At 39.2% G+C, this 25093-nt stretch overlaps 1 protein-coding gene across 1 annotated transcript in view; it reads left to right on the forward strand.

Moving 5' to 3' along the window:
* LOC126195452 (KAT8 regulatory NSL complex subunit 3) overlaps nt 1-25093 on the forward strand; it is a 172051-nt gene that overhangs the window by 145067 nt on the left and 1891 nt on the right. Inside the window, exon 14 of the mRNA XM_049934083.1 lies at nt 9846-10296. Coding sequence (XP_049790040.1) covers nt 9846-10296 — 451 coding nt within the window. The remainder of the gene's footprint in view (nt 1-9845; nt 10297-25093) is intronic.

The following is a 25093-nucleotide window of genomic DNA, read 5'->3' on the forward strand; positions in this document are numbered from 1 at the left end:
TACTCTCTAGCCATATGCGTCTCTCACAGGCCCACAAATTTTTCATAGAGTTTTTCTTTCGAATGTCCTTACATTCTTCATATCTGCTTCGGGCATTGTCCAGACTTATAACCTATATGTAGCAACTGATTGTACCAGGAAGTACTGTACTCTAAACTTGGTTGTTTTTAAAATAGGGAATTCTTAAATACCAGTAAGTTTGCAGAACAGGGCCTGTTTCCTGCTCATATCCATTCTCTAATACATAATCTCATATTATTTTCACTGGTTAAGAGTAAATCAGTAGCTCTAGTCAGGTGTACTGGTGGGTGATTATTAGAGCGCTTTTGCTGGACTGTCAGTCACATGCACTTCATTGTCACGTCCACCTCTATAACTCGTTGTAATTGTGTTTTTGCGGTGAAATATTGATTCAGGCCGTGTCAGTCATGTCTTAATGTAAGCAATATAACTATACATTGCTTTAATTTGAAAAAATTTTAAAAACCATGTCATTGAATTCCTTATTTGCCATCTGATGTGGGAAAAATTATTATAGACAACATTAGGTGTTATATGTCTATATGAATTGGAAATATGTGTAAATTGGTCACAAAAATGCATATTGGGATCAAAATATACACTATGTGATCAAAAGTATTCGGCCACCCCCAAAAACATACGTTTTTCATATTAGGTGCATTGTGCTGCCCCCTACTGCCAGGTACTCCATATCAGCAACCTCAGTAGTCATTAGACATTGTAAGAGAGCAGAATGGGGTGCTCCTCAGAACTTGCGGACTTCGAATGTGGTGAGGTGACTGGGTGTTACTTGTGTCTTACATCTCTACACGATATTTCCACACTCCTAAACATCCATAGGTCCACTGTTTTCGATGTGATAGTGAAGTGGAGATGTGAAGGGACACATACAGCCCAGACGTGTACAGGCTGACCTCGTCTGTTGACTGACAGAGACCACCGACAGCTGAAGAGCGTTGTAATATGCAGTAGGCAGACATCTATCCTGACTATCACACAGGAATTCCAAACTGCATCAAGATCCACTGCAAGTACTGTGACAGTTAGGTGGGAGGTGAGAAAACTCGGATTTCATGGTCGAGCGGCTGCTCATAAGCCACACATCACGCCGGTAAATGCCAAACGACGCCTCGCTTGGTGTAAGGAGTGTGTAAATTGGACAATTGAACAGTGGAAAAATGTTGTGGGGAGTGACGAATCACGGTACACAATGTGGCGATCTAATGGCAGGTGTGGGTATGGTGAATGTCATCTGCCAGAGTGTGTGTAGTGTCAACAGTAAAATTCGGAGGCAGTGGTGTTATGGTGTAGTCGTGTTTTTCGTGGAGGGGTCTTGCACCCCTTGTTGTTTTGCGTGTCACTATCACAGCACAGGCCTACATTGATGTTTTAAGCACCTTCTTACTTCCCACTGTTGAAGAACAATTCGGAGATGGTGATTGCATTTTTCAACACAATCAAGTACATGTTCATAATGCACGGCATGTGGCAGAGTGGTTACGCAAAATAACATCCCCGTAATGGACTGGCCTGCACAGAGTCCTGGCCTGAATCCTATAGAACACCTTTGGAATGTTTTGGAACACTTGACTTTTTGTCAGGCCTCAATGAACAACATCGATACCTCTCCTCAGTGCAGTACTTCATGAAGATTGGGCTGCCATTCCCCAAGAAAACCTTCCACCACCTGCACAAGTGGAAGCTGTCATCAAGGCTAAGGGTGGGCCAACACCATATTGAATTCCAGCATTACCGGTGGAGGGCGCCATGAACTTGGCGAGTCATTTTCAGCCAGGTGTCCGGATACTTTTGATCATATAGTGTATCTACTAGAATATCAAGAAAATTAGCACACTAATGAAAAGCTTAATTGATCATTATGACATACTCCAAATGCACTGCTGTTATCTGTAAGATAGCTGTAATCTAGATCTGCAATAAAACCAGATTGCTATGTTACTTATTGCTCTAAGTGCCTACCTTGTATTCAAAATCCTATATACTCGCTGAGCACACCAGTTCCTTATGGAATCCAGTGTGGTGTATATGGGTTTTGGACGTGAATGTATTCAAAATACTGACAATATGATTTGGTTACAATACAGTATTCTCTTACACTGTTATGTACGAAATGTTGATGTTATAATAGCACAGTATATTGGGCGAGAAGTGTAAAATGTTTCAAATGATCCATCTCAGTTGTCTTCGGTTGGCTCACCCTCCTCATCCCATTTTTCTTATGTCTTATTCTTCATTGCTCTCATTGTCTGTTGTTGAGTCCTCATTACGTTTGATGACTATGGATTCTATTACAGTGTCTCAGATGACTTCTTTATCAAAACCTCCTTTCCATCGACAACGTGCTGAACACTTTTCTCTCATTGTTCTGTTGTGATGTTTTCCAGGGCCCCGTGAAGTAAGTGTTCAACATCTGCAATTTTAAACCAGTTATTTTTCATGGCTACTTTTCTCTTGACTTGGGCTCAGATGAGCTCAATCAGCTTGAACTGGCGGTGATAAGGTGGTAAGCATTCTACTTTGATGTCCACTCTCATTTGCTATGACAGGTAGCTCGTAAATAGATTGTTCTTCATTTAAATGAACCTTATCCAACATCTCAGCTCTTGTTTCTGTAGATGAGGAGGCAGTGTTTTGTGTAGTTAGCCAATATGCTATGTCAGCCTTATGTGTTTTCATTGTCGGTGCTCGGTTCATGATTACGGAAAGATACTTGGTATTGTCCATGATGATAATTGAACCTTCCTCCAATAAATTCAAAACATTCTTCTCAAACCAGTTGTTAACTTAGCTGTGTCCATTTCATAATGATAATCTTCTGATTTGTTTGTAAACTAATGTATTTATTTATTTATTTTTATTTTTTTATTTTTATTTAAGAAATTCAGTCATTGCTGACCCCACATGCACAATGATCAATCTGGTCCCTTTGCCAACAGTTGCCTTAAGGCCTCCACTTGGGCTTGAATACTACCAGATGGTTTTGAGTGAAGTTTTATCCTCGTAGAGTATAGGTTGCATATCACCTGAAGACTACGGCAAGTTCATCCTCTGCAAAAATTTAATTCTGGAGGCTAGTATGTCATTGTGTTAAAGTAAAAATTGTGTAATCATTCTGAAGCTTGCATTTAAATCCTATATTGCTTAATATGCATCTCTAGTAGATCCCCGTTACCTTTTTTCTCGATTTTTCTGATGTTGGATACTCACCATTGACGTAAAATTCTTAGACTGTCCACCTGACAGTGCCTTTATCAAAGTTGTTTAATTTGGTTAAGACCTGTGTTGCTTTATATTTTTCCTAGGAGAAGTGAACATGGGGATTTTCCCCTCACAACACACGCACTAGATGGTTCTTAAACCAATGCCATAAGTTCCAGCAGAAATAGCCTGTACATCAGCAAGGCTTCTTCTTACAATGGTTGTTTTTTTGGTTACATGGTATTGCATTTCTTGATATCATCACTACCATTTTTTGATTTCATTGCTACTGATTACATATACCTTATGCTAATCTTTCCAGAGGGTGCGTGTAGATGCCAACACTTCACCATTGTTATCTACAAGATGTTTTAAGTATTGATAAACATTATGGATTTGCTTTGCTGCAGGAACTCAGTTGCCTTTTTCAGTCACATTCTTCATGCTGTCAACGTGTGTCTTACTGGAGTTGTTTGCTAATCCGACCCACATGGCAAAGGGGAAATCTCTCATTCTTCCGGCCCTTTCATTTTCAACTTACACAAATACTTTCACTCAGTAAATAAATTACATAAGTAACATAAAATATGTTTTTTACTTAAAGTAAAATTGCCAAAACTAATAAGTCAGTAAAGAAGGGAAAACGAAAACTGTGCAAAATCAGCACACCATCTGGTTACTGACACTCAGCTGGCACTCAAACTGGGCATCTGCTGATGCTCAGAATTGCCATTTTCAGATGTTAGAGAGAGAGCACTATGCAAGACTAGGCATAAGTGTGGCATCACCACACTTGAAGCCACTGCTGGTATGCCTGGCCAGAGCTATGGGTAATGGAAGCAGCTAAAAGCTTTAAAACACTTATTAGAGGTCTTCAGGTCATGCCGAGTTAGAATTGGACATTACCATGTATTTTGTCTTTTCTCATTTATAATTAAGTCCAATTTGTACTCCTCCTGCTTTCATTATTTCAAACATTTCATTATGAGTGTTTACATTTCTTGCCATAACTGCAATGTCATCTGCATATGTACAGATCTAACTGGATTTCATGATTATTGTCCCTCTCTTGTCTGTTTTTTGTATCAGACTGTGCAGTGCTAAGTTAAATACTGCTCCAGAGAGATCATCACCCTGTTTCACTCCATCTATGGTTCAAGCTCTCTCTCTCTCTCTCTCTCTCTCTCTCTCTCTCTCTCTCTCCCTCTCTCTCCCTCCCTCCCTCCTTCCACTTTTTTTTTTTTTTTAACCTTGAAAGTACATGTAGTAAAGTAAAACCTATTGCCAGCTTTGGGAGGCTTTAATGCACAGGTTGGGCAAAATGAAAGCAGAGGAGTGTCAGGAAGATATACTTTACTTGAAGAAAGTAATGAGAATGGAGCTGTGTTATATCAGTTAAAGCATCTACTGATCAAGTAATAATTTTAAGAATAATAATTATGATGGAAGTTTGCTCGGGAGCATGTGTTTAGCTAGTCTAGTGCAGCTACGACACTCCAGTCAGTCAGGCTTATGATTTTCCAACGTATATTATTATATTATTAGTTGATAGTTGTTTGAGCCTGAAGTTATTTACCTCCTCCTCTTCTTCTTTGAAGACAATGTTATGACATCCAGCTTGCTCTGCTTAAATTTCTTGCTTGTATGAAGTATTACATGTAACAATGATGCAGATAGATAGAGCAGGTAAATAAGGAACTAGTAAGACTCATTGACTTCATAACATAAGGGTTAATATATTTCACATTATTAGTGAACTAAACAGAAATTCATGTCCTCTCTCTGTCATAGACAGGAAAAGACAGTCAGTGCAAGATTGATGAAACATCCAATAAGAGTGTTTACAAACTGAAGAAAATTAATGTTTTTCATCTTTTCTTGCTAGTTTCACAGGCTTGATTGCTGTGGGCATACTGTGTGTTAATCTTTACCATAAACTACTGAGGCAAATGAAGTAAAAAATAAAACATAGGTTAACTAGTATACGTTCCAATACAGGCACAATACACCTCATTGGTCTCACATGTATGGAGACTACTGCATGATAGGTGTGCAGAGACTACTGCATAATAAGTGTAAAACAAAGCATAGGACTATAGATAGAGAGGTGCTCAAAGCATTTCACTGTCAAGAGAGCAATGTGTAAAGCCTTCAATGACAACTGTAGCAGGATATTGTCAAAGGATCTTTCATAAAACCCATTGAAATTCTGGTCTTATGTAAAAGCTTTTAATGGCACAAAAGTTAGTGTTTATAGTCAATAGCGAATGAGACAGGAACTGAATTTGAGGGTAGCAAAGCAACAGCGGAAATGGGTAACTCCATTTTCAAATATTCCTTTACAGAGTGAACTGCAGAAGAATTGTCCCAATTTAATCCCCATACTACTAAAAAGATGAATGAAATAAGTGTCAGTGGTGTTGAGAGCCAGTTGGAATTGTTAAAATAGAACGAAGCTCCAATGGAATCCGTATCAGATACTATACTGAATTTGCGGTTGACTTAGCCCCCTTCGTGGCATTCGCTGCTTTATTTCTTTGTTGATAGTCCTCAGTGTCGGCCTACTGCATTGTTACACTGGGTGAGAAATGGGGGAAAGGGGGGGGGGTGGAAGTTCAACACTGACTACTGCAAATAATGTAGCCGGCAGTTGAACAGTTGAGTTTCACAATTCTTTACTTTCACTGTTCACAGCCCCCCCAATATTACACAGTTAATATGGCCAGTTCGCTATTGATTAACTTTTGATAAGCCTCATTAATAGTTTGCAGGCAAACGTCAGCATACTGCTACAATAGTTTACCGTTGAACATCTGTGGCACAGTAAAAACCTAATCACACAGTTCCTGCAGAATAATATGGTATGTGTGGCACTATTCAACAGACACTGTCATTATTTTAACACACGACCTGTTTGTGTTACACTTATTTTGCAGTTAAGTTGATGCATTGTTGTTGATCTAACCAATACAGGTTTCTCATCTGAAAATTGATCTGTCTCAGGACCAAAAATCAGGCCTTTATATACCCTCACAATAATGGGCACTGGAACTATACATTGTTCGATGTTTAAGTTACAGAAATTACAATTAAAACATAACTCATTCAATTAACTGAATATATAGAAAAATTCCTACTTTTTAACAGTTTCTTCTACTGCAAGGGTTAAGTTGAATTATTTGTTTAAATGATAAAATTAACAGATATAGTTATACAAACAATACTTTTGACAAAACTGATAATTGTTTTGGAATTAATTGAGTTCTGGTTTTGCAAATATATTTTCGAATATAGCCAAATAAATACTTTAATAATGCTAGTAGTTCTTCTTCCAAATGTTTATAACTAGTACAGAATTTATATTTGTCCATAAGTCAACAATAGAATTTAAGTCACGAAACAATTACTTATTTCACCCTATAACAAAAGATATTAACTAGGAGTAGTCAAAGTAAATTAGGAAATTGATGAAATACACAAAACTAAGCACAAAATTAGATATGGTGCTGTATTGAGGGCCAGCCTTTCTCTTTTATGGAAATGCAGATTATACTCATGTATGTTAATGGTAATTAGTCATAAATGAAAATAAAATTAATTTAAGGAGGCAGATGGCAAAAGAAGAGTGGAAGTAAAAAGATTCCCGCTTGCTTTGTCTCTCTTTCTAACTATAATCTATCGCAGATCCCTTGAACAAAAAATATGTTCAGTAGTTGGAAGAAGCACACCCATTTACAGGAAGGGTAATAGAAGAGATCCACGAAACTACCATCCAGTATCCTTGACATCGATTTGTTGTAGAACCTTAGAACATATTCTGAGTTCAAACATAATGAGATACCTCAGACAGAGCAACCTCCTCCACGCCAATCAGCATGGATTCCAAAAACATTTATCATGCGAAATTCAACCCACAGTTTTCTCACCTGACATACTGAAGGCTTTGGATCAAGGCAATCAGGTAGATGCAGTATTTCTTGATTTTCGAAAAAATTTTACTCAGTAGCACATATATGCTTATTATCAAAAGTATGATCAAAGTGGTATCAAGGAAAATTTTTGACTGGATTGAGGATTTTTTTGACAGGGAGGACGCATTATATTCCTTGGATGTGCTCCAAGGAAGTGTTGGGACTCTTGCTGTTCATGTTGTATATTAATGACCTTGCTGACAAAATTAATAATAACCTCAGACTTTATGCAAATGATGGAGTTGTCTGTAGTGAAGTGCTTTCTGAAAGAAGCTGCATAAATATTCAGTCAGAACTCGATGAGATTTCTAAGTGGTGCAGTGACTGTAAACTTTTTTTAAATGTTCAAAAATGTAAAATTGTGCACTTCACAAAATGGTTTTTATGACTGTAATAGCAATGAGTCACAGTTGGAATTGACCAAGTCATACCAATACCTGCATGTAACACTTTGTAGGGATATAAAATGGAATGACCATACAGGCACAGTCATGAGTAAAACAAGTGATACTCTTTGGTTTATTGGTAGAATACCAGGGAAGTGCAATCAGTATTATGCAGAGGAGATTGCGTACAAATCACATGTGCAGCCTGTTCTGGACTACTGTTCAACTGTATGAGGCCCATACCAAATAGGACTAAAAAGGGGATATTAAAGATCTATAGAAAAGGGCAGCATGAATGGCCACAGGTTTGTTTGACATATGAGAGAGTGTCTCAGAGATTCTGAAGAAGCTGAACTGGCACTGTTTTGAAGGTAGACATAAACTAACATGAGAAAGCCTACTTACAAAGTTTCAAGAATGGACTTTAAATGACGACTCTAGGGATTTACTACAATCCCCTAGGTATCACTCACATAAGGATCATGTGGACAAGATTAAATTAATTACAGCACGCTTTGAGGCATTTAAACAATCATTCTTCTGTCACTCCACATGTTAATAGAACAGGAAAAGACCCTAATAACTGGTACAGTAGAACACATACTTCTGCCATGCACTTCAAAGTGCAAAAAGACTCTCTCACTTTTTTGTTGTTGTGCCTATCTGTGACTCAGTATCTCCGCTATATGGTGGGTAGCAACTTTCCTTCTCGTAGTGTTGTTACATTCCATCCTGGATTTTCCATTGTTTGAGAAAGACATTTTATTTATTTTTGAAAATTTAAGAGATTTTTGTAAAGAAATTTTTCTAAATAGGAAGAATTAGTCATAAAAAATCTTACAACACTAATATCAGGATGTATTCTAGTAGAATTGAGACTACATAGAAAGAGGATTTCATTTGATGCACCTTGTCAGACAGGGTGGACCCAGCTCTGCAGAACTAACTCTTTTCTGTTGAATTGAGTTTTCACCATGTGCTGTGAACTTCATCAGTAGGCAAGTGTACTTCATTTTATGTTTGGTAAGTGTTGAAATTAGCTAGTCATCACATGAAAATTAAATTTAACACCAATTAGTAGACAGTTGCAGTGTAACTGCTGCTTCTTATGTGGGGTGGTTTTGTTTGTTGCACTTACCAGAAGTTTGATAGTGTGCTGCCCACATTGATCTTGTCTACTTCATTACTGTTGTATTTATTCTTATAAACTCAAAAAGTCTTACCTCTTGTACACCACAGAAATAAACATTTGGTACCAGTTGTAATCTAACATTGGACATATCTGTCCAGGCATCAAATAAATTAATAACTTGCACAAATGGGAGATGTTTGTGCTTCAAACTATGACAGCTCTCTCTCACACAGATGTTGCTCTAGCTTTCTTTTCAAGACACTTGTATTGTTGTGATGCATTTTCTGGGGAAGTCAGCACATATCCAGAGTGGAACAATGATCCATGGAATACTTACTGTCATGTACGAGCAGGTATTTCATCTTGCCAAATTGCCATGACCATCACATGCTGAAGACATATGTTATCATTCAATATAGCTTGCCACGTGTACAATAAAATAAAACAATCCACAATGTCTGAATATTTAATGAGATATTAATTTATATTGTTGTTTTATTGCTGAATAAATTACTTTTGTTGCAAATTTCATTTGTAGGTAAGAAGGTGTAGTGATATCTTAATCCCATAGAGTGCTGTGTATCAGTACAAAGTATAGCATTTCTTTATTAACTAGCTCTTTTGGGTGTTAATAGTGTCACTATATTGTAATCAATCACTTACTTTCCACTGATTTTCTTTTTTCAGTTCTGCTGTTTTAGTATGTGCAGATCTTGTGGTTTATTTGTAGTCTCAGGCCATCCACTCAGGCTGTATTATTAAAAAAAATAGCTAAGCTACAATCTTTACATTTATCTCAATGCTCGCTGTAGAATGCTGTTTTTTTGTGATAGGAAGTTGTCTGCCCTCATTCAGTTATTTACAACTTGTCCAAAATTTTCCATTATGCTATATGTGATTGATTGTATGTACTGGCCAAAAGATAAACAAAAGAATTAATAATTTTGATGACAAATAATTGACACTTTCATATTCTTCTTCTTGCTCTGGTGTGAATTAGTCTCGAGTTCAGTAAATAAACTGTTATCCTCATGGAATTTAGTTTTTCGTTTACTTAGAAATGTACCACATAAAAATTGTTTGGAAACCTATTTTCATGTTGTTTTCCTCTTACAGGGAAGTGTGACAAATGGAATTACAGTGAATTTAGGATCACTAGGCAGTTTGGCACCACTAGGTCCTCTAAGGCTAGGACATGTGGCTGGCAGTGATTCGCAGCAGCTGACTGAAACAGAACGGCAGCCTGTGGCACATGGCCGTGGTACTGGTGGCACTTCACTCACAATTCAAGGAAGTGTCGTGTCATCAGGAGGAAGAGGAGTTGCGGAGACTCGTGTAGGTGGAAGGGGATCTATAAAGACTAGTGTTAGCCTACAAGGAAAGCATGCGCGCACAGTGGGAGCAGCAACTGGAAAAACTCTACCTGACAATCAGCTAACATCATTGTCATCTCTACTGCAAGGTGGTGCTGCACGCCTTGTTGTCTCTTCTGCCTCTAGCTTGCTTTTGGGGCAGGCCTCTTCTGCAGTTAGTCCTGTTACAACCACTGCCGGACAACAAGCTAAAGGTACTGTTATATTTTGTACATGTTGCGTAACTGATATATCTTTCGTCAAATCTGATTAATCTGATGTAGACAGTTGCTGTTTCTCATTTTTTTTTAAAAAAAGAAAAAAAAACCTCAAAAATAAAGGCAATCTACTGAAGAAAACATGTTTGTATATTCGTTGGAATAAATGCTAAATATTTTAAACGGATAGAAAATGTTTTGAGGGGAGTGAAAAACTCGCTTTTGTATTCCCCTCTCCCCACAAGTAGATTGTGCATCTCAATTTCAGTACTACGCAGTTATAGAAGTCATTTCATCAGATACAATCAAGTAGAAACATAACTAACACCTTTACAATGAAATGCTTGTCTTTTTGGGACCTATGCATGCTTTAAAAGACTGTCTTCCATAATTTTACTGGCACACTTTCTTCACATTATCTTTCATTTTTATAAATACAGCGTACTGTAATAACTAAATAGTAAAATCATTTAGCAATGATGAGCATGTGGAAGTTAGTGCATTTATACTAACTTGTCTGTTTTTCTAAAGAGTGCAAATACAGGTGAAATTACTTAAAAGTTATGTACTTAACCCAAACATTTGAACCTATGCAAACTTCAGTCATAACCGAGCCAGGTTATGTTGTGGAAGTTTATGGTAAAGAATATTGGCTAAAGTTTGGCTGTTAAATCACCTAGACTTGAATACAATACAACAAGCACAGTATACCACCACAATGAGAGCTTAGTGTGACAAATTAATTCTGTCATATTCGCCCAGCTTGGTCTCCTTAGCAGGCAAACTTCTACATGCTCATTGCTAACTGATTGTCGTTGTACACCCATAGCTCACAATGGTGCATCTGCTAACTTTATTTTGAAATATTTTCTTGACTCAACATCCTTTACACTTCTTCACCCCTAATATGAAAGACCCTCCCTCTCGTTTTTCCTTTTCATACAGCCATTGTGTTTATGGTTCCTGCATCGCTTGACCCCACCAAGTGAGGTTGCACAATCGTTAGCACACTGGATTCACAGTCGGTAGGGACAGTGGTTCAAACCTCAGTCCAGCCATCCAGATTTAAGTTTTTCTTGATTTTCCTAAACCACTCAAGGCAAATACTGGGACGGCTCCTTTGAAAGGGCACTACTGAGTTCCTTTCCCATCTATGCAAAAGTCAGAGCTTGAGCTGTATCTTGAAAGACTTTGATGTCAGTGGAACATTTCTCTCAACCTCTCAGTAGAAATAGTAATTCATACAGGAGTCCCTAAATGGCGCTCTTATGCAGCAAGAGCATGATTGTTTCCCTGCTGTGTTCAGGTATGTCAGTATGATTGTGCGTAGTTTCATTAATGCTGCAGTTGTTTACAGCTCATCCAACAATATGAAAAGCAGTGGCGAATCTGTCCCCTCCTACTCTTAGCCATTTTCTCTCTCAGACAGTGCAATGTAGATGAAGACTTGTGGTGTAATACATTTGATAAGATTTTAAGCAGAAAATGATGAAATCACAATACTAACCATTTGTGTGAAATTGCAATTATAAGAGATTTTACTGTGTAATTCTGAAGTGATTCTATATACACGTATGACCTTCTTTGAATTAGACACAATGACAGGATGTATACGACCCGGGAGATCCGGGATAAACCTGGGAATTTTTTCATCCGGGAGGAAACTCGGAAAAACCTGGGAATTTTTTAGAATTTTGGGAATTTTTCATTGTTTTAGTTTTCAGTTAAATTTTTGTAATTTTGACTGGTAAGAACCAATCCTCTAACAAAGGAAATTAGTGTATCTTGCTACTGCAGAATAATAGTGCAGCAATAAAACATGAATGAGAGAAAAAACAAAAATAAAACTTAAGTTGCAAAGGAAATGCGCCATATACAACAACAAAACACAGTGCTCATACAAGCGTCTGCCAACAGCAAAATGTGTCAAAGCTTTAGGAAGACAATGCAATGCTTTATAGTAACAAGTTGCCTCCAATGAGCGTGACATCACAACTGTTTACCTTAGTTTCGTTTGAGCAATTGCGAATGGGCTCTTGCGCATGCGCTGTTGAGTTGCGTATGAGTAGTACCTTCTCCCGCTTCTGGATACAGAAATGTGACTGTTAGCTGTACAAGCAGCAGCAAACAGCCAGATGTTACCTGGAAAAATTTTACTAGCGCACCCTAGCTGCCAGTTTCACCCATGCGCAGCAGGCCTGGATCTAGGGGTCGGGAGGGGGGCAAGGGCATTTGATATTGGTACGTCATGAATTATATTCTGTCGTATTATAAAAATGACCATTTGTGCCAAAAAAGTCTCGTTATTTTGATGTGTGTTACAATGGCTGCAATATTAGAAAGGCCTATTTCATTTTATCTAGGAGACAGTGACAAAATAGACATAATCAGATCGAGAAACCACACAAATCTTGGGTACTATTTCTGATAACAGCTCTTTAACTGGATTTTTCATCTAGCAAAACATTTGACGAACTTTGATGAGGTAATAGATTCTTTCCCAGAAAGGAAAACATGCCGTGTAAAGCTATATCAAGATTAGAGAGAAAAATATGCTAGGACCTAAGGATTGAACAAATGTATACTGTCTTGTGTGTTTCTTGTCTTTACTGGTTTTATGTATCCTATATTTAATTTTATGTCACACAAAACAGCAAGTTATTAGCTAATAGGCAATAAAGAGTGCACATTTTCTAAAGAGTTATTCTTCTCCTGCTTACAAATAATCCAATCCAGTATTAATTGCGAGTTTTTTTTTAAAGAGGGGTAGGCTGTCAAACCTGTCCTGAATATAGTTTGATGGCATCCTTTACAAAATATACATGTTTGAATTCCACAGAACGAAATACAGTGACATGCAATAGAATAATACCATATGAAGACGCATGGCACTGCACTTTGGCACACCTAAATAATAAGTCTTACATGTCCACAAACATATATGTTTTATGTATCAGTCTCTTCAGAAAGGTGTGTACTACAAAATGAACATATTTTTGAAAAGTCATAGCTCAAACACTCGTGGGAGGGTGTGGGGGCACTATCTAGTATTGCCCCAGTTGGAAATATCGTAAATCCGAGGGTGATGCACGGAGCAGTCTGAGTTATAGTGGGGAGGTGGGTAGCCTCCACCTGACCTGTGTTTACGTTTAGTAATTTTGCTGTTCCCTTTTCGTTTACTGGTCTTGTGTCAAATAAAAACAGAACAGATTTTTGTAGTCGGTAGGTATCAAGTGAATCAAAATACATTCACATAATTACGGAAGGCTAAAATGTGTTGGTAGTATTAATCACCTTGCAGAACAATGAGGTTTTTTTGTTGGTTTGCTACAGAAATTTGGCTTTTATTAATCTTTTCGACTGAGGCATTCAATTTATTTGAAATGAAGTGTTTAATTTGACACTATTGGCTAGTTTCAACTGTTTGCAGCATTTCAAGTGTACATTTTCATCTTTAAGTACATATGGCATTACGCCATAATACAGAACCAAACATGAGATAATACAATACTGGAAATCCAAGAAAATTTACATCCTGAAAAGCACATTGTAAAGCCTACTTCATTGGGGATCTGGACATAGAAACGTGCACTTTAAGCCAGATCACGCATTTTAGTTTGATTCATGGAATTCTGATGCTCTTGGAGTATGCTCTGATGTCATGTTTCCTTTATGACATAATGTAAGATCTTTTAATGTTTTACACATACGAACATACGGGCTTCCTACGTCATCTTAGCTGCACAAGTGCAGTAACACCTATCTAGCGCTCTCTGGCAAGTGGAACAAACCTGTTTTTAACAGGTCGCGGGAAATATTGGGAATGGTGGTTTGAAAAGCATTACTTTCAAAGTAAATTTCCTTTTACACAAGATGAACTATGTGCGAGAATGTATGATGAATTTGTTATATCACAGAGCATTTGATTCCCATTCAAAAATCAACTCTTTGATGTCGAGCCAGTTAGAAGATTTTTGAGCTCAGAAGATCAGACATTTGTGTTGTTATTAAAAATTTGACTGTCACATTTGTGTGATGTATCTTAAAGTGTAACACATGCAAAGAAGATCAACATTATATGTGAAAGCTTAGCTTCTCTTGCAACTTATTAATCTTTGAGACCAATATTATATGTGAAAGCTTTGTTGTTCTTGTAGCAACACTATGTATATTAATTTAAACCATTAAATTTTCCTATTTGTGTGTTCGCACAGCTAAACAGTAATGTTGCTCTTGGCTGACTACATCACGTGTCCTATGCTCTGAATATCCGCTGTCATTGGCTGGCGAGATCACGTGACATGAGACGTGACTGGCTTATAAAGGCACATTGCAATCTCTAGTTTGATGCTTCAGAAAGTAACATGCAGTGTTTAGTGGAATTCAGATTTAAATAATACGAAAATATGCAGCGTATTTGTTATAGCACGTCAAAGATCTTGATCTTTCCAAAATGTGTTTTTCCCCTGAGTTTCATTTTCTAAAATGCTTGGAAATTCTACACTGCTGTATAAAACCATAACCATTCAAAGAATTGAAATGTTTTACAGTTCTGACGAAAAGTATACTGTCACTTAACACGGAAAAAGTGTATTTTAATGGGAAATCTGGAAAAAATCCAGGAATTTTTTTCCTTTGTCCGCGTACGCTCCCTGAGTAAGGAAAGCTCTGACTGAATGTAAATATCTTACGAATAACGAAGACCACTCACAGAATAGCTACCACCCCCCCCCCCTTCCGCCCCCCCCCCCCCCCTCCAAAACACACACACACACACACATATGGACCTGTGCAAGCTAGACACATAATATTTGTATTGCAGTTCAACAGGTGAACAAGTGTGGGGTGGCAGTTGTTTCAGATGGGGGTGGGGGGTGGGTAGAGGGAGAAACAGGAAGAGTGTTTGGGGATAGGTACCTAGTGGCTCAGAATGCCCAGCAGATGTGCTGGCTAGGAATGCAGAAGGGAAGGTTATGTTGGCAGATGCACTGGCTGGGCATGTGATAGACAGGTACTGAAGTTGGTGAGTGTGATGCATAAGGGTGGTGATGACAACACGAAGGTGTTGATTGAGAAGGGGTGACAGGACAAAGGAAGAAAGGGTAATTGTTGGATAGAGGGTGTGGGGAGAGTGGGTTAGGGAGATTGAGGCCAGGAGGATTATGGGAGGGAAGGACATATTGAAAGGATAACTCTCATCTGCATGGTTCAGAGAAACTGGTACTGGAGGGAGGGATCAAGGTGGCATGGGTTGTGAAGCAGCCATTGAACTCGAACATGTTATGCTCAGCAGCGTTTTGTGCCATGGGTGGTCAGCTTTGTCACAGCAACTATTCATTGTGGTGGACAGCTGGTTGGCTGCCACACCAACATAAAAAAACTGTGTAGCAATTGCAGCAGAGTTGGTACATGACATGGCTGCCTTTACAAGTGGCCCTGCCTCTGATGGGATAGGATAAGCTTGTGACAAGACTGGAGTAGGAGGGAGATAAACTCAGAGGAGAGATTCTGGGAGGGATCTAAGGATTCACTGGTGGTTTGAGGTATTGTTGGACTTCTGGGGTGGGATCACTAATGGTGGAAATTTAGGTGGAACAATCAGTTGGCAGAAGCCGCCTGTCAATAACTGTGACATCGTGATGGTGGTGGGACCTTTGTCTGCAGGGATGATTATTAAGTCAGGATTGGTTTTGAGGTTGTGAATGGCTATCCTTTCTTCTGGAAAGAGGTTTGTGTTCTTTGGCAGGGACCTGGAGAAGGCTGATGAGGCCAAGTTAGAGGTCAGGAATTCCTGGAAGGTGGGTAGGGGGTGGTTAGGTGGGAGAGGAGGGGAGGGGCAGAGTGTTACTTTTGGATGGTGGTATGAACTGGAAGAGGCCAGCTTCAGTGGTGGGATTAGGTTGGCTTTGGTTGAAAGGATTGGTAGCAAAGAAGTGTTTCCATCCTAGGGATCGGGAGAAGGAGAGGCTTGGCTTTGGGTAATTGGTTTGAGGAGTTGGTTGATAAGGATGGATATTCTTTCAGTGGGAACACAGTAACCAGCAGCAATGGGTTTTCCAGGATTTTGGGTTTGTACATTTTGGGAGGCATGTAGAATGTGGGTGTGTGGGTAATTGTTGAATGAGGAGGGAGATGGACTCAGCGGAGAGGTTATGGTCTGGGCTTAAAGATTTCAGGATTTGATGAGTCTGTCTAGGTTTACTTGAATGTGGGACTGAAGATGAGGCCTTTGGATAGGAGTGGAACATCTCCAGGATTGAGCTTTTAGGTAGAAATGTTAATAACAGTGTTTTGGATTCTGAATTTCATGGAGTGTTGGGAGGGAGTTTTGGAGGATGTGACAAATAGAAAACTTCTGCCAGGCAGGGTCTGGGTGCTGTGCGGTATGCTGTGTGGTATTGGTGAGAGAGTTAACTGTCGGTAGGATAGGTGTTAAAGGATCAAGGTGGGAGTAGGATGTCACCACATTGGATAATTTATAGGGATGATGTCTGGTGTGCTGTTCGTGGTGTCCAAGGGCTGGAAGGGCTTCGATTTTGGATATGTGGTGTATGTAGTTGAGATTGCACGGTAACAGTATCTCCCATCTTTGATGTCCAACATAATCTACATTCCCTACTGAAATCCTGAACAATCTCTCCATTGAGTCCATCTCCCTCCTCACCTCCAACAATTCCCGACACACCCACATTCTACAGGGTGCCAAAATCCACAAACCCAACAATCCTGGACAACTCATTGTAGCTGCTTATTGGGTACCATTGAAACAATATCCACCCTTGTCGACCAACTCCTCCAACCAATTACCCAAAGCAAAGCCTCTCAAATCAAAGATATTAATCACTTCCTTCACCAACTCTCTGTCATCCCTGCCCCTTTACCACCTGGATCCCTAGTTGTCAATGTTAATGCACTTCCATATACACCAACATCCCTCATATCCATGGCCTTAACACTATTGGATACACTCTTTTACAGTGCCCTCATTCCTTACTCATTAACAAATATATCTTCAAATACAACTGTTTCCATGGACCATCTAAAGGAAAGCTTCCTGACCTCTTAAAATCCCAAACCCCTTGTCTGTATCAGGTGCATTGATGATATCTTCATCATGTGGACTCGATGCCAAAACACCAGCATGTTGTGTAGGTTTAGTAGTCGAACAGAATACCAGTCCCTCATTTCTAGGCATGGTGACAGATATTCTGAGCCCTGGCAAAAGATGTGATTTAGCTGCTCCAGTCCAGGATGTATTGGGTGACGAGGAGTGTACTCCTTTGTAGATGATTCTTGGAAAGTGCGAAGATAAAGGATATGTGACGATATGGCATGAGAAATCTTTATGCAGACTATGATTGAGTGATTGAGGATATGGCCTAAAGATTTCAGTATTTAATGAGTCCAACCTCGTTGAAACTGGTTGTAGTGATGAAGATGAGGCCTTTGGATAGGAGTGGAGCATCTGTAGGATTGAGCTTTTAGGTAAAAAGATTAATACCAGCGTTTTGGATTCTGGATTTCATATAGTGTTGGAAGAGAGTTTGGAGGATGTGACAAATAGAAATTTTCTACCAGACAGAACTTCTCCCCCATCTGCTTCACCTGCCCTCCTCAATGCAACCTACCATCTTCCTGGACGTTGACCTCCTCTCCAATGGCTTCAGCCCTGCCATATTAAACCCACTAACCACCAACAGCGCCTGTTGAGAGCATAGGTTGACTTAAGAATAGATTCTGAGTACTGTCTAGGTCAAGGGTATTAGCACAGTTCTATAAATGGTTTGGAGGTTATGTTAAGGCTAGGCATCATGCCGTTCATACTAGTGGCTGTTAATAAATCAAATTATTTAAATCTTTAACTTAGGAGTGTGGTGAAGTAATACTGGCTCCAGCCATGTACCAATGCATTAGGCTCAGTGTTTTTGGTATAATTAGAATTATCCCAAAAACTTTGAAACAACATTTAAGTAATTACAATTTTTAGTTATTATTTTCAAGGGTAAAGACTGGGGAAGTTCATTTCAAGAATACCAATATACAAGAACAATGACAGTGGGTAGTGGAAGAAAGGTGAGATAAGCAGGAAGAGGGTTTAGGGATGGGTACATAGCAATTTGGAGGGGGCAGCAAGTGTGCTAGGTAGGGATGTGGGAGGGGAGGGTGCTAGGCGCATGGGCTAGGCATGTGATATACAGATATCTGAGTTTGTAAGGCACAGTGTACTATGAAGATGATGTGGAGGTGTGAATTGGGAGAGGCTGACAGGATGAAGGAAGAGAAACTGTTGGGTAGAGGGTGTGGGGACAGGGGTTAGTGGAGACTGAGGCCATGTTGAAAGGGTAACTCTCATTTGCATAATTCATGAAAGCTCGTGCTGGAGGAAGGAATAAACATGGCACACATTGTGAAGCAGCCTTTGAAGTTGACCATGTTGGGCATGGAAGCATATTGTGCCACTGGGTGGTCAACTTCATTCTTAGTCACGGTTTGGCGGTAGCCATTCATTCTGGTAGACAGCTGATTGGTTGTCACACCGACATAAAATTGTAAGCAGAGTTGGTATATGACACGGCTGCTTTCACAGATGACAGAGCCTGTGATGGAATAGGATGAGCCTGTGACAGGAGTGAATTAGGAAGTAGTGGGTGGGTGAATCAGCAGGTTTTGCACCTGTTTCCACCATGGGGATATGACCCCTATGGCGAAGTAGTGGGAAGGGCATAGGGATGGACCAGCTTGTTGTGTGGGTTGGGTAGTCAACAGAATACCACTTGGGTAAGAAGTCCCTCATTTCCAGGCATGGTGATAGATAATCTGAGCCCGGGCAGATTATGTGCTTCATTTGCTCCCATCCAGGATGTATTGGTTGACGAGGAGGATGCTCCTTTGCAGATGATTCTTGGAGAGTGGGAAGATTACAAGCATCTGAAGATACGGCATGGGAAATCTATCTGCACACTTCGCTCAAGTGTGTGAGGATATGGCATGACAAATCTGTTTGTGGAGGTAGTGCCTGTCTATGAAGACCCTCAAGAGACCTTCAACGTATTGGGCAAGGAAATTCTCATCACTGCTGATACACTGCCCACGAGTGGCCATGCTGTATGGGAGCAGTGTTTTTGTGTGAAAGGGTGACAGCTGTTCAAATGCAAGTGCTGTTGGTGGTTGGTGGGTTTAAACATAATAAACCGTTTTATTAGCTTGCCACATAACCAACACCACCTATTATTAGGAGAAGTCTGATTGAGTGCAAACACAGCACAAAAATCACTAAAAGCATATAACTTAATAATAACATTTAAATCAAACAATGGAAACTCCAGGTTGGAATTTCAACAGTGTAGGAAAAGATAGATTGCAACTTACCATACAGATGACAAACTAAGTTGCTGACAGCCACAATTAAAAGACACTTACACATAAGCTTTCGGACACAGCCTTTATTGGAGAAAGAGAAACAAATTCCTTTCATTCACACAAGAAAGCACATCTCAAGCACTCGACTGCCAACTCCGGCAACTCGGGAGAATGCAACTATCACGTGGGATAGATACAAAAATCTGGAGGGAGTGGGGAAGGGACAATGGTGTACAAAGGAGGGAAGAGAGGAGCACTGTCTGGTGGAATGAGCAGGACTAGACCAGATGCCAACAGGTGCAGCGTCAGGTGATTGTGGGACATGAAGGTAGGGAAAACTGAGCAAAAAAGGAGAGGAGCAGGGATAGATGGGTGCGTGCATTGGCAAAGGGTGGCAGATAAAGAGGGTGGGAGATGATAATGGAGAGCAGGTGATAGGGTAGAGGGGGTGGAAACTGTTGAGTGAAGGGAATGGGGATAGTATGTTACTGTAGGTTGAAGCTGGGATAATTATGGGAACATAAAATATGTTGTAAGGATAATTCCCATCTGCACAGTTCAGAAAAGCTGGTGACGGTGGAGGGGAGAGGATCCAGGTGGTTCAGGTAGTGAAGCGGCCATTGATATCAAGCATGTTATTTTCAGTTGCATTTTGTGCCACAAGGTGGTCTACTTTGCTCTTGGCCACAGTTTGGCTGGTTGGTAATCATACCAACATGAAAAGCTGTGCAATGATTGTAGCAGAGCTGGTAAATGACATGGCTGCTTTTACAGGGGGCCCGGCCCCTAATGGGATAGGATAAACCTGTGACGGGACTGAAATAGAAAGTGCTGGCTGGGTGGATTGGGCAGATCTTGCACATGGGTCTTTCAGAGTGATATGATCCTTGTGGCGAGAGGTTGGGACTGGGAGTGGCATAGGGATGGACTAAGATGTTATGGAAGTCGTACAGGTGATAGAACACCACTTTTGGCGGGGTGGAAGGATCTCAGGCAGGATGTCCCTCATTTCAGAGCATGATGATAGGTTAATCAATGCCTTGACAAAGGATGTGGTTCAGGTGTTCCAGTCCAGGATAGTATTGGGTGACAAAGGACGCACTCTGAAATGCAGGTACTGTTTGTGCTTGGTGGGTTTACTGTAGATAGAGGTGTGCTGATGGAGCCATCAAAGAAGAGGAGGTCAAAGTCTAGGAAGTCAGCACACTGCGTTGAGGAGAACTAGGTGAATTGGATGAGAGGGAAGGTATTAATATTTCGAGGGAATCAAGATCAGGTGTCTTGGCTCTGAGTCCACACTAGGTGTTTTCCATATTGAGATGCAAGGAAAGTCTGCTCTAGACGGCACATAAACAGGTTGGCATAGGAGGGTGCCATGTGGATGCCCGTGGCTGTGTCACAGATTTTTTTGTGTACCTTCCTTCAAAGAAGAAATAGTTGTGGTTTAGGATAAAGTTAGTAAGGTGTATGAGAAATGAGGTAGTGGGTTTGGAGTCTGAAGCACATTGAGAAAGGTAGTGTTCAGGAGCAGTAAGGCCATGGGATGTTGGTGTATAGGGATCTGATGTCAACAGTTACAAGTAGGGATCCACAAGGTAAAGGGGTGGGGATGGTTGAGAGTTGGTGAAGGAAGTGGTTGGTTTCTTTGACATGGGAGGCTATACTACAGGCAGTTGGTTGGAGGTGTCAGTGAGGGCCGAAATTCTTTCATTGCGGGCACATCAACCAGCCACAACGGGCCTCCAGAATTGTTGGGTTTATAGATTTTGGGGAGCATGTAGAAGGTGGGTGTGCAGGATATCGTAGGGTTGAAAGGAAAGGGATTTAGGGAAGAGGTTCTGTGAAGAGTCTAAGGCTTTAAGCAGTGATTGGAGGTTGTGTTGACTTCATTGTTGATAACAAAGCCTCATAAAGCAGTTATTTCCATGATATACCACTGTTTCATCTTGCCCACATGTTTGACCGCAGGACACAATCAGTAAATTACAGCAGCTTGTGTAGCAGTTTGTAAAATGAGTGTACTTAGTGCATAAATCAGATCTATCATGAATAATAAACAGACAAACAGACAGACACTCTTTTGAAAGTAAACTGAGAGACATGAAAATTGATAATGGTACATTTGTGCATCATTTTAGAGAGTTAAGTTCATACACATTTGGTTGTTATTTCAGTGAGGTTGGAAAGATTATATTTCAAAAACAACAGCCGCACCTGTTCTTTCCAGCATCTTTTCTTCCAGTTATTATTTATCTTCCTTTCTTTTGTGTTATGTCATCTCCCTATACTGGTTTGTAAATTTATGCTAAACTACTTCTGTATTACCGTCAAAGATCAACATAGTTACAGTTTTGCACTAAAAAGGTTCTATATTAGTGACAAGAATATAACTCAGCTCCTTTTACACAAATAAGATTTACTGTAGTTCTTCATAGAAAATTCTTGAGGGAGTGGATCTGTAATGACTGATTAAATAAGCTTGTAGTTTATGTCACTGTTTACCACAGTTGCACAAGAGGCATTTCTAGGACTTACAATGAAGATTCACATGTACTAAATTCACATCTGTTTCCATTAAGTTTTCATGATTACTTATCTAAGCACTTGTAATAATAATCTTGAAGTGTGGTCAGAGTGTTTTCATTTTGCTACTTATTCTTCAGCCAAACCACATTAATATAGCTCAGATGTCAAGTCTTTAATGCCAAACTGGGTCTTCACTGTCATCTCACATCTTAAAGACATATTATCATATCTTTGCACCAATATAGATTGTCTGACTTCCTTAGACATTTTAATACATCTTGGACTCTAAGAAAATCTCTTCCCATTGATAAACCACACCTTCCAAGGTACTTAATATTTTCATATTAACAGAATCTTCCGTCGGTTCTTGGTAGAACAACATTATAATAATAAATGAAAAGCACCAGTTTGCTTTTGTTCTGCAATATGTAGAACAAAAGCAAACTGGTGCTTTTCATTTATTACTTAATATTTGTCGAGCTGCCAGTGTAATGAGTGATCTCCTTATTACTATATAAAGACAAAATTGTTTCTAAAGTTTTCTCTCTCTCTCTCACAATACATGTTCCTGCACATGTTTTCTTGTCAGTAATGATACGTAAAACATATAAACACATTACCCAATTTATTAATTTAACACACAGAGTAGTTACATATTTTCACATGTCAGGTTGCTCTTAAATGTCTTACAGAATTAGATCAATAAGATCTGTAGCTATTAGCACCACCTGGTGATAGTCAGTGACTTGAGTGTTTAGCTGCTCTACATTAATCACACATGTATACTTTTTGTTATTTACACAACTGACACACACATTCATGTGCATATGCATACATAATTCACCCCTTGGCTGCAGAGTGTGTGAGCATCCATACTTTTTTTCAAGTGCAATGTGATTCCTTGATACATTACACACTATGTATCCCTTATCACACATGCCACACAGTTTGTTTACCAATTTAATTTTCTTAATAGAGATATAATGTAGCTGATATGTATATAGAGATAGACATCCCAGATTCTAATACTGTCCTAAAATTTGTGTCTAAATGTTGTTAACTGTAATTTTATTCTGTTCAAGGCCACATTGAGTAGTTTTATTTGTCATAGTTAGTCTCTGAATACCCTGCAACAAAGTAACTGGAAAACTTGTTTATGGCATTATCTGTAGAGGTCTGACAGAATTCAAATAGTGCACAATAAGATTTAGCGTAGCAGTGTTATTGAGGCTGACATGGAGAAAATATTTTTTGGAAAAAATTAGGAAGACCTAGGATAGAAGCCAAACAAAAAACAGTATGTTGTGTGCTTATGCAGAGGCTAAAAATGAAAGCACAGACTGAATCTTATTATTTGTTGATTGCCACTTCAATACGCTGTATTCATATACAGTTTTTCTATTTTCTTTTTTAATTTTTTTTTTAAATCAGTGTTGTGAAAACTCAAAATATTTGTAGAGCAGATACACTGCCTTGAGGAGGAAAGTTTATTTTTTTAATTCCTGTATGACCTAGTATTATATGAGCCACCTCAGAAGAGTTGCACTAGTTTAAAATATAGTAAGAACTCAGTTTTTCAATTTATGTCTGTGTATTGGCACCCAATGTTGCTTGAGTTGAGGTGAACAACTGGAAGAGCCTGTTTTTAAACAAATATGCATGTAGAGGTAGAGGCAGTATAGCAAAGAATGAAAAGAATGAGAGAAGAAATAAGATAAATGGTAATAGAAGAAAAATAATATAATTAATGTATGATGAGGCATAAGTGCAGTGGCAAAGATGAGAAATATGACAATGAAAATAATCAATTTTTGACAATATAATGTAATTGGATAGATAAAAAGTTGACTCAGAAAGTGGCATTAGGAGAACACATCTATAAAAAAAGGTTCTACTTATGCAAGCTGTAGGATCCAGTGGCTCCTTCTTCCAGCAGAACAGTCGAAGGGGAAGGAAGAGGGATGAAGAGAAGGTAACTGGAGAGGTTTAGGAAAAGGGGTAGAGTTCAGAACTGGGTGACTTTTCCAAACTTTACCTCTTTTCCTAAACCTCTCCAATTCTCTTCCCGTCAGCCCTCTTGCTTCCCCCTCATCTCTTCTGCCAGGAGAAGGAGCCACTGGCTCCGAAAGCTTGGGTAAGTAAAACCTTTTTTGCATGTGTGTTCTGCTGCTGCCACTTGGTGAGTAGATTTTTTATCTATCCAATTACATTGTACTGTCAAAGATGAGAAAGAGTTACAGAATACGTGACAATACATTGCTGCAAACAATATCACTGTGTAAACAGCCACATGTAAAAATTGTCTTGTATCAGTCAGCTCAAAAATGAGTGTTGCATAAAAATACTTCTGTCTTTCTCTTGAAAGCCTCTTCCTTTCAACTTGGTTGGGGAAGAGATTTCTGTTGTCGCCATACAGTACCCACTAGCCATTTTTATTTCTTAGCAGAAACAACTGTAATTTAATATCTATTTTATGCCTCGAGTAAATTTGATTGCTCTCCCAAAGTAATTATAGGTCAGAATTATTTTCCCTAGAGGTAACTGATTGCTTCCAGTTATCTTCTAAGGTACAACTGTTTCTTATTTATTGTATTATCATTTTTCCTACCCTTCTGCATCTTTTTGTTGTACCTTCGTCCCCTTTAAAAGCTATATCATTTTCTCTTTCTTACCTTTTCCAACTCTTTCATAAATGTGAAGACAACCTCACTTTCATAACTTTTTTTTTTTTTTTTCTGTCACTCACTTTCGTTTTAGAATTTTATCTTACTCCCCCCCCCCAGACTACGTCTTGGCTCTACCTTCTTCTTTCAGTTGCAGTCACTAATTGCTCACACTTGACAACCTTGTCTTTGCTGTACCCGTAGAGTCGCCAGGGCCTGTGAATGGAATTGGATTATTTTAATTG

Source organism: Schistocerca nitens, chromosome 1 (genome assembly GCF_023898315.1).
Source record: "Schistocerca nitens isolate TAMUIC-IGC-003100 chromosome 1, iqSchNite1.1, whole genome shotgun sequence".
NCBI lineage: Eukaryota > Metazoa > Arthropoda > Insecta > Orthoptera > Acrididae > Schistocerca > Schistocerca nitens.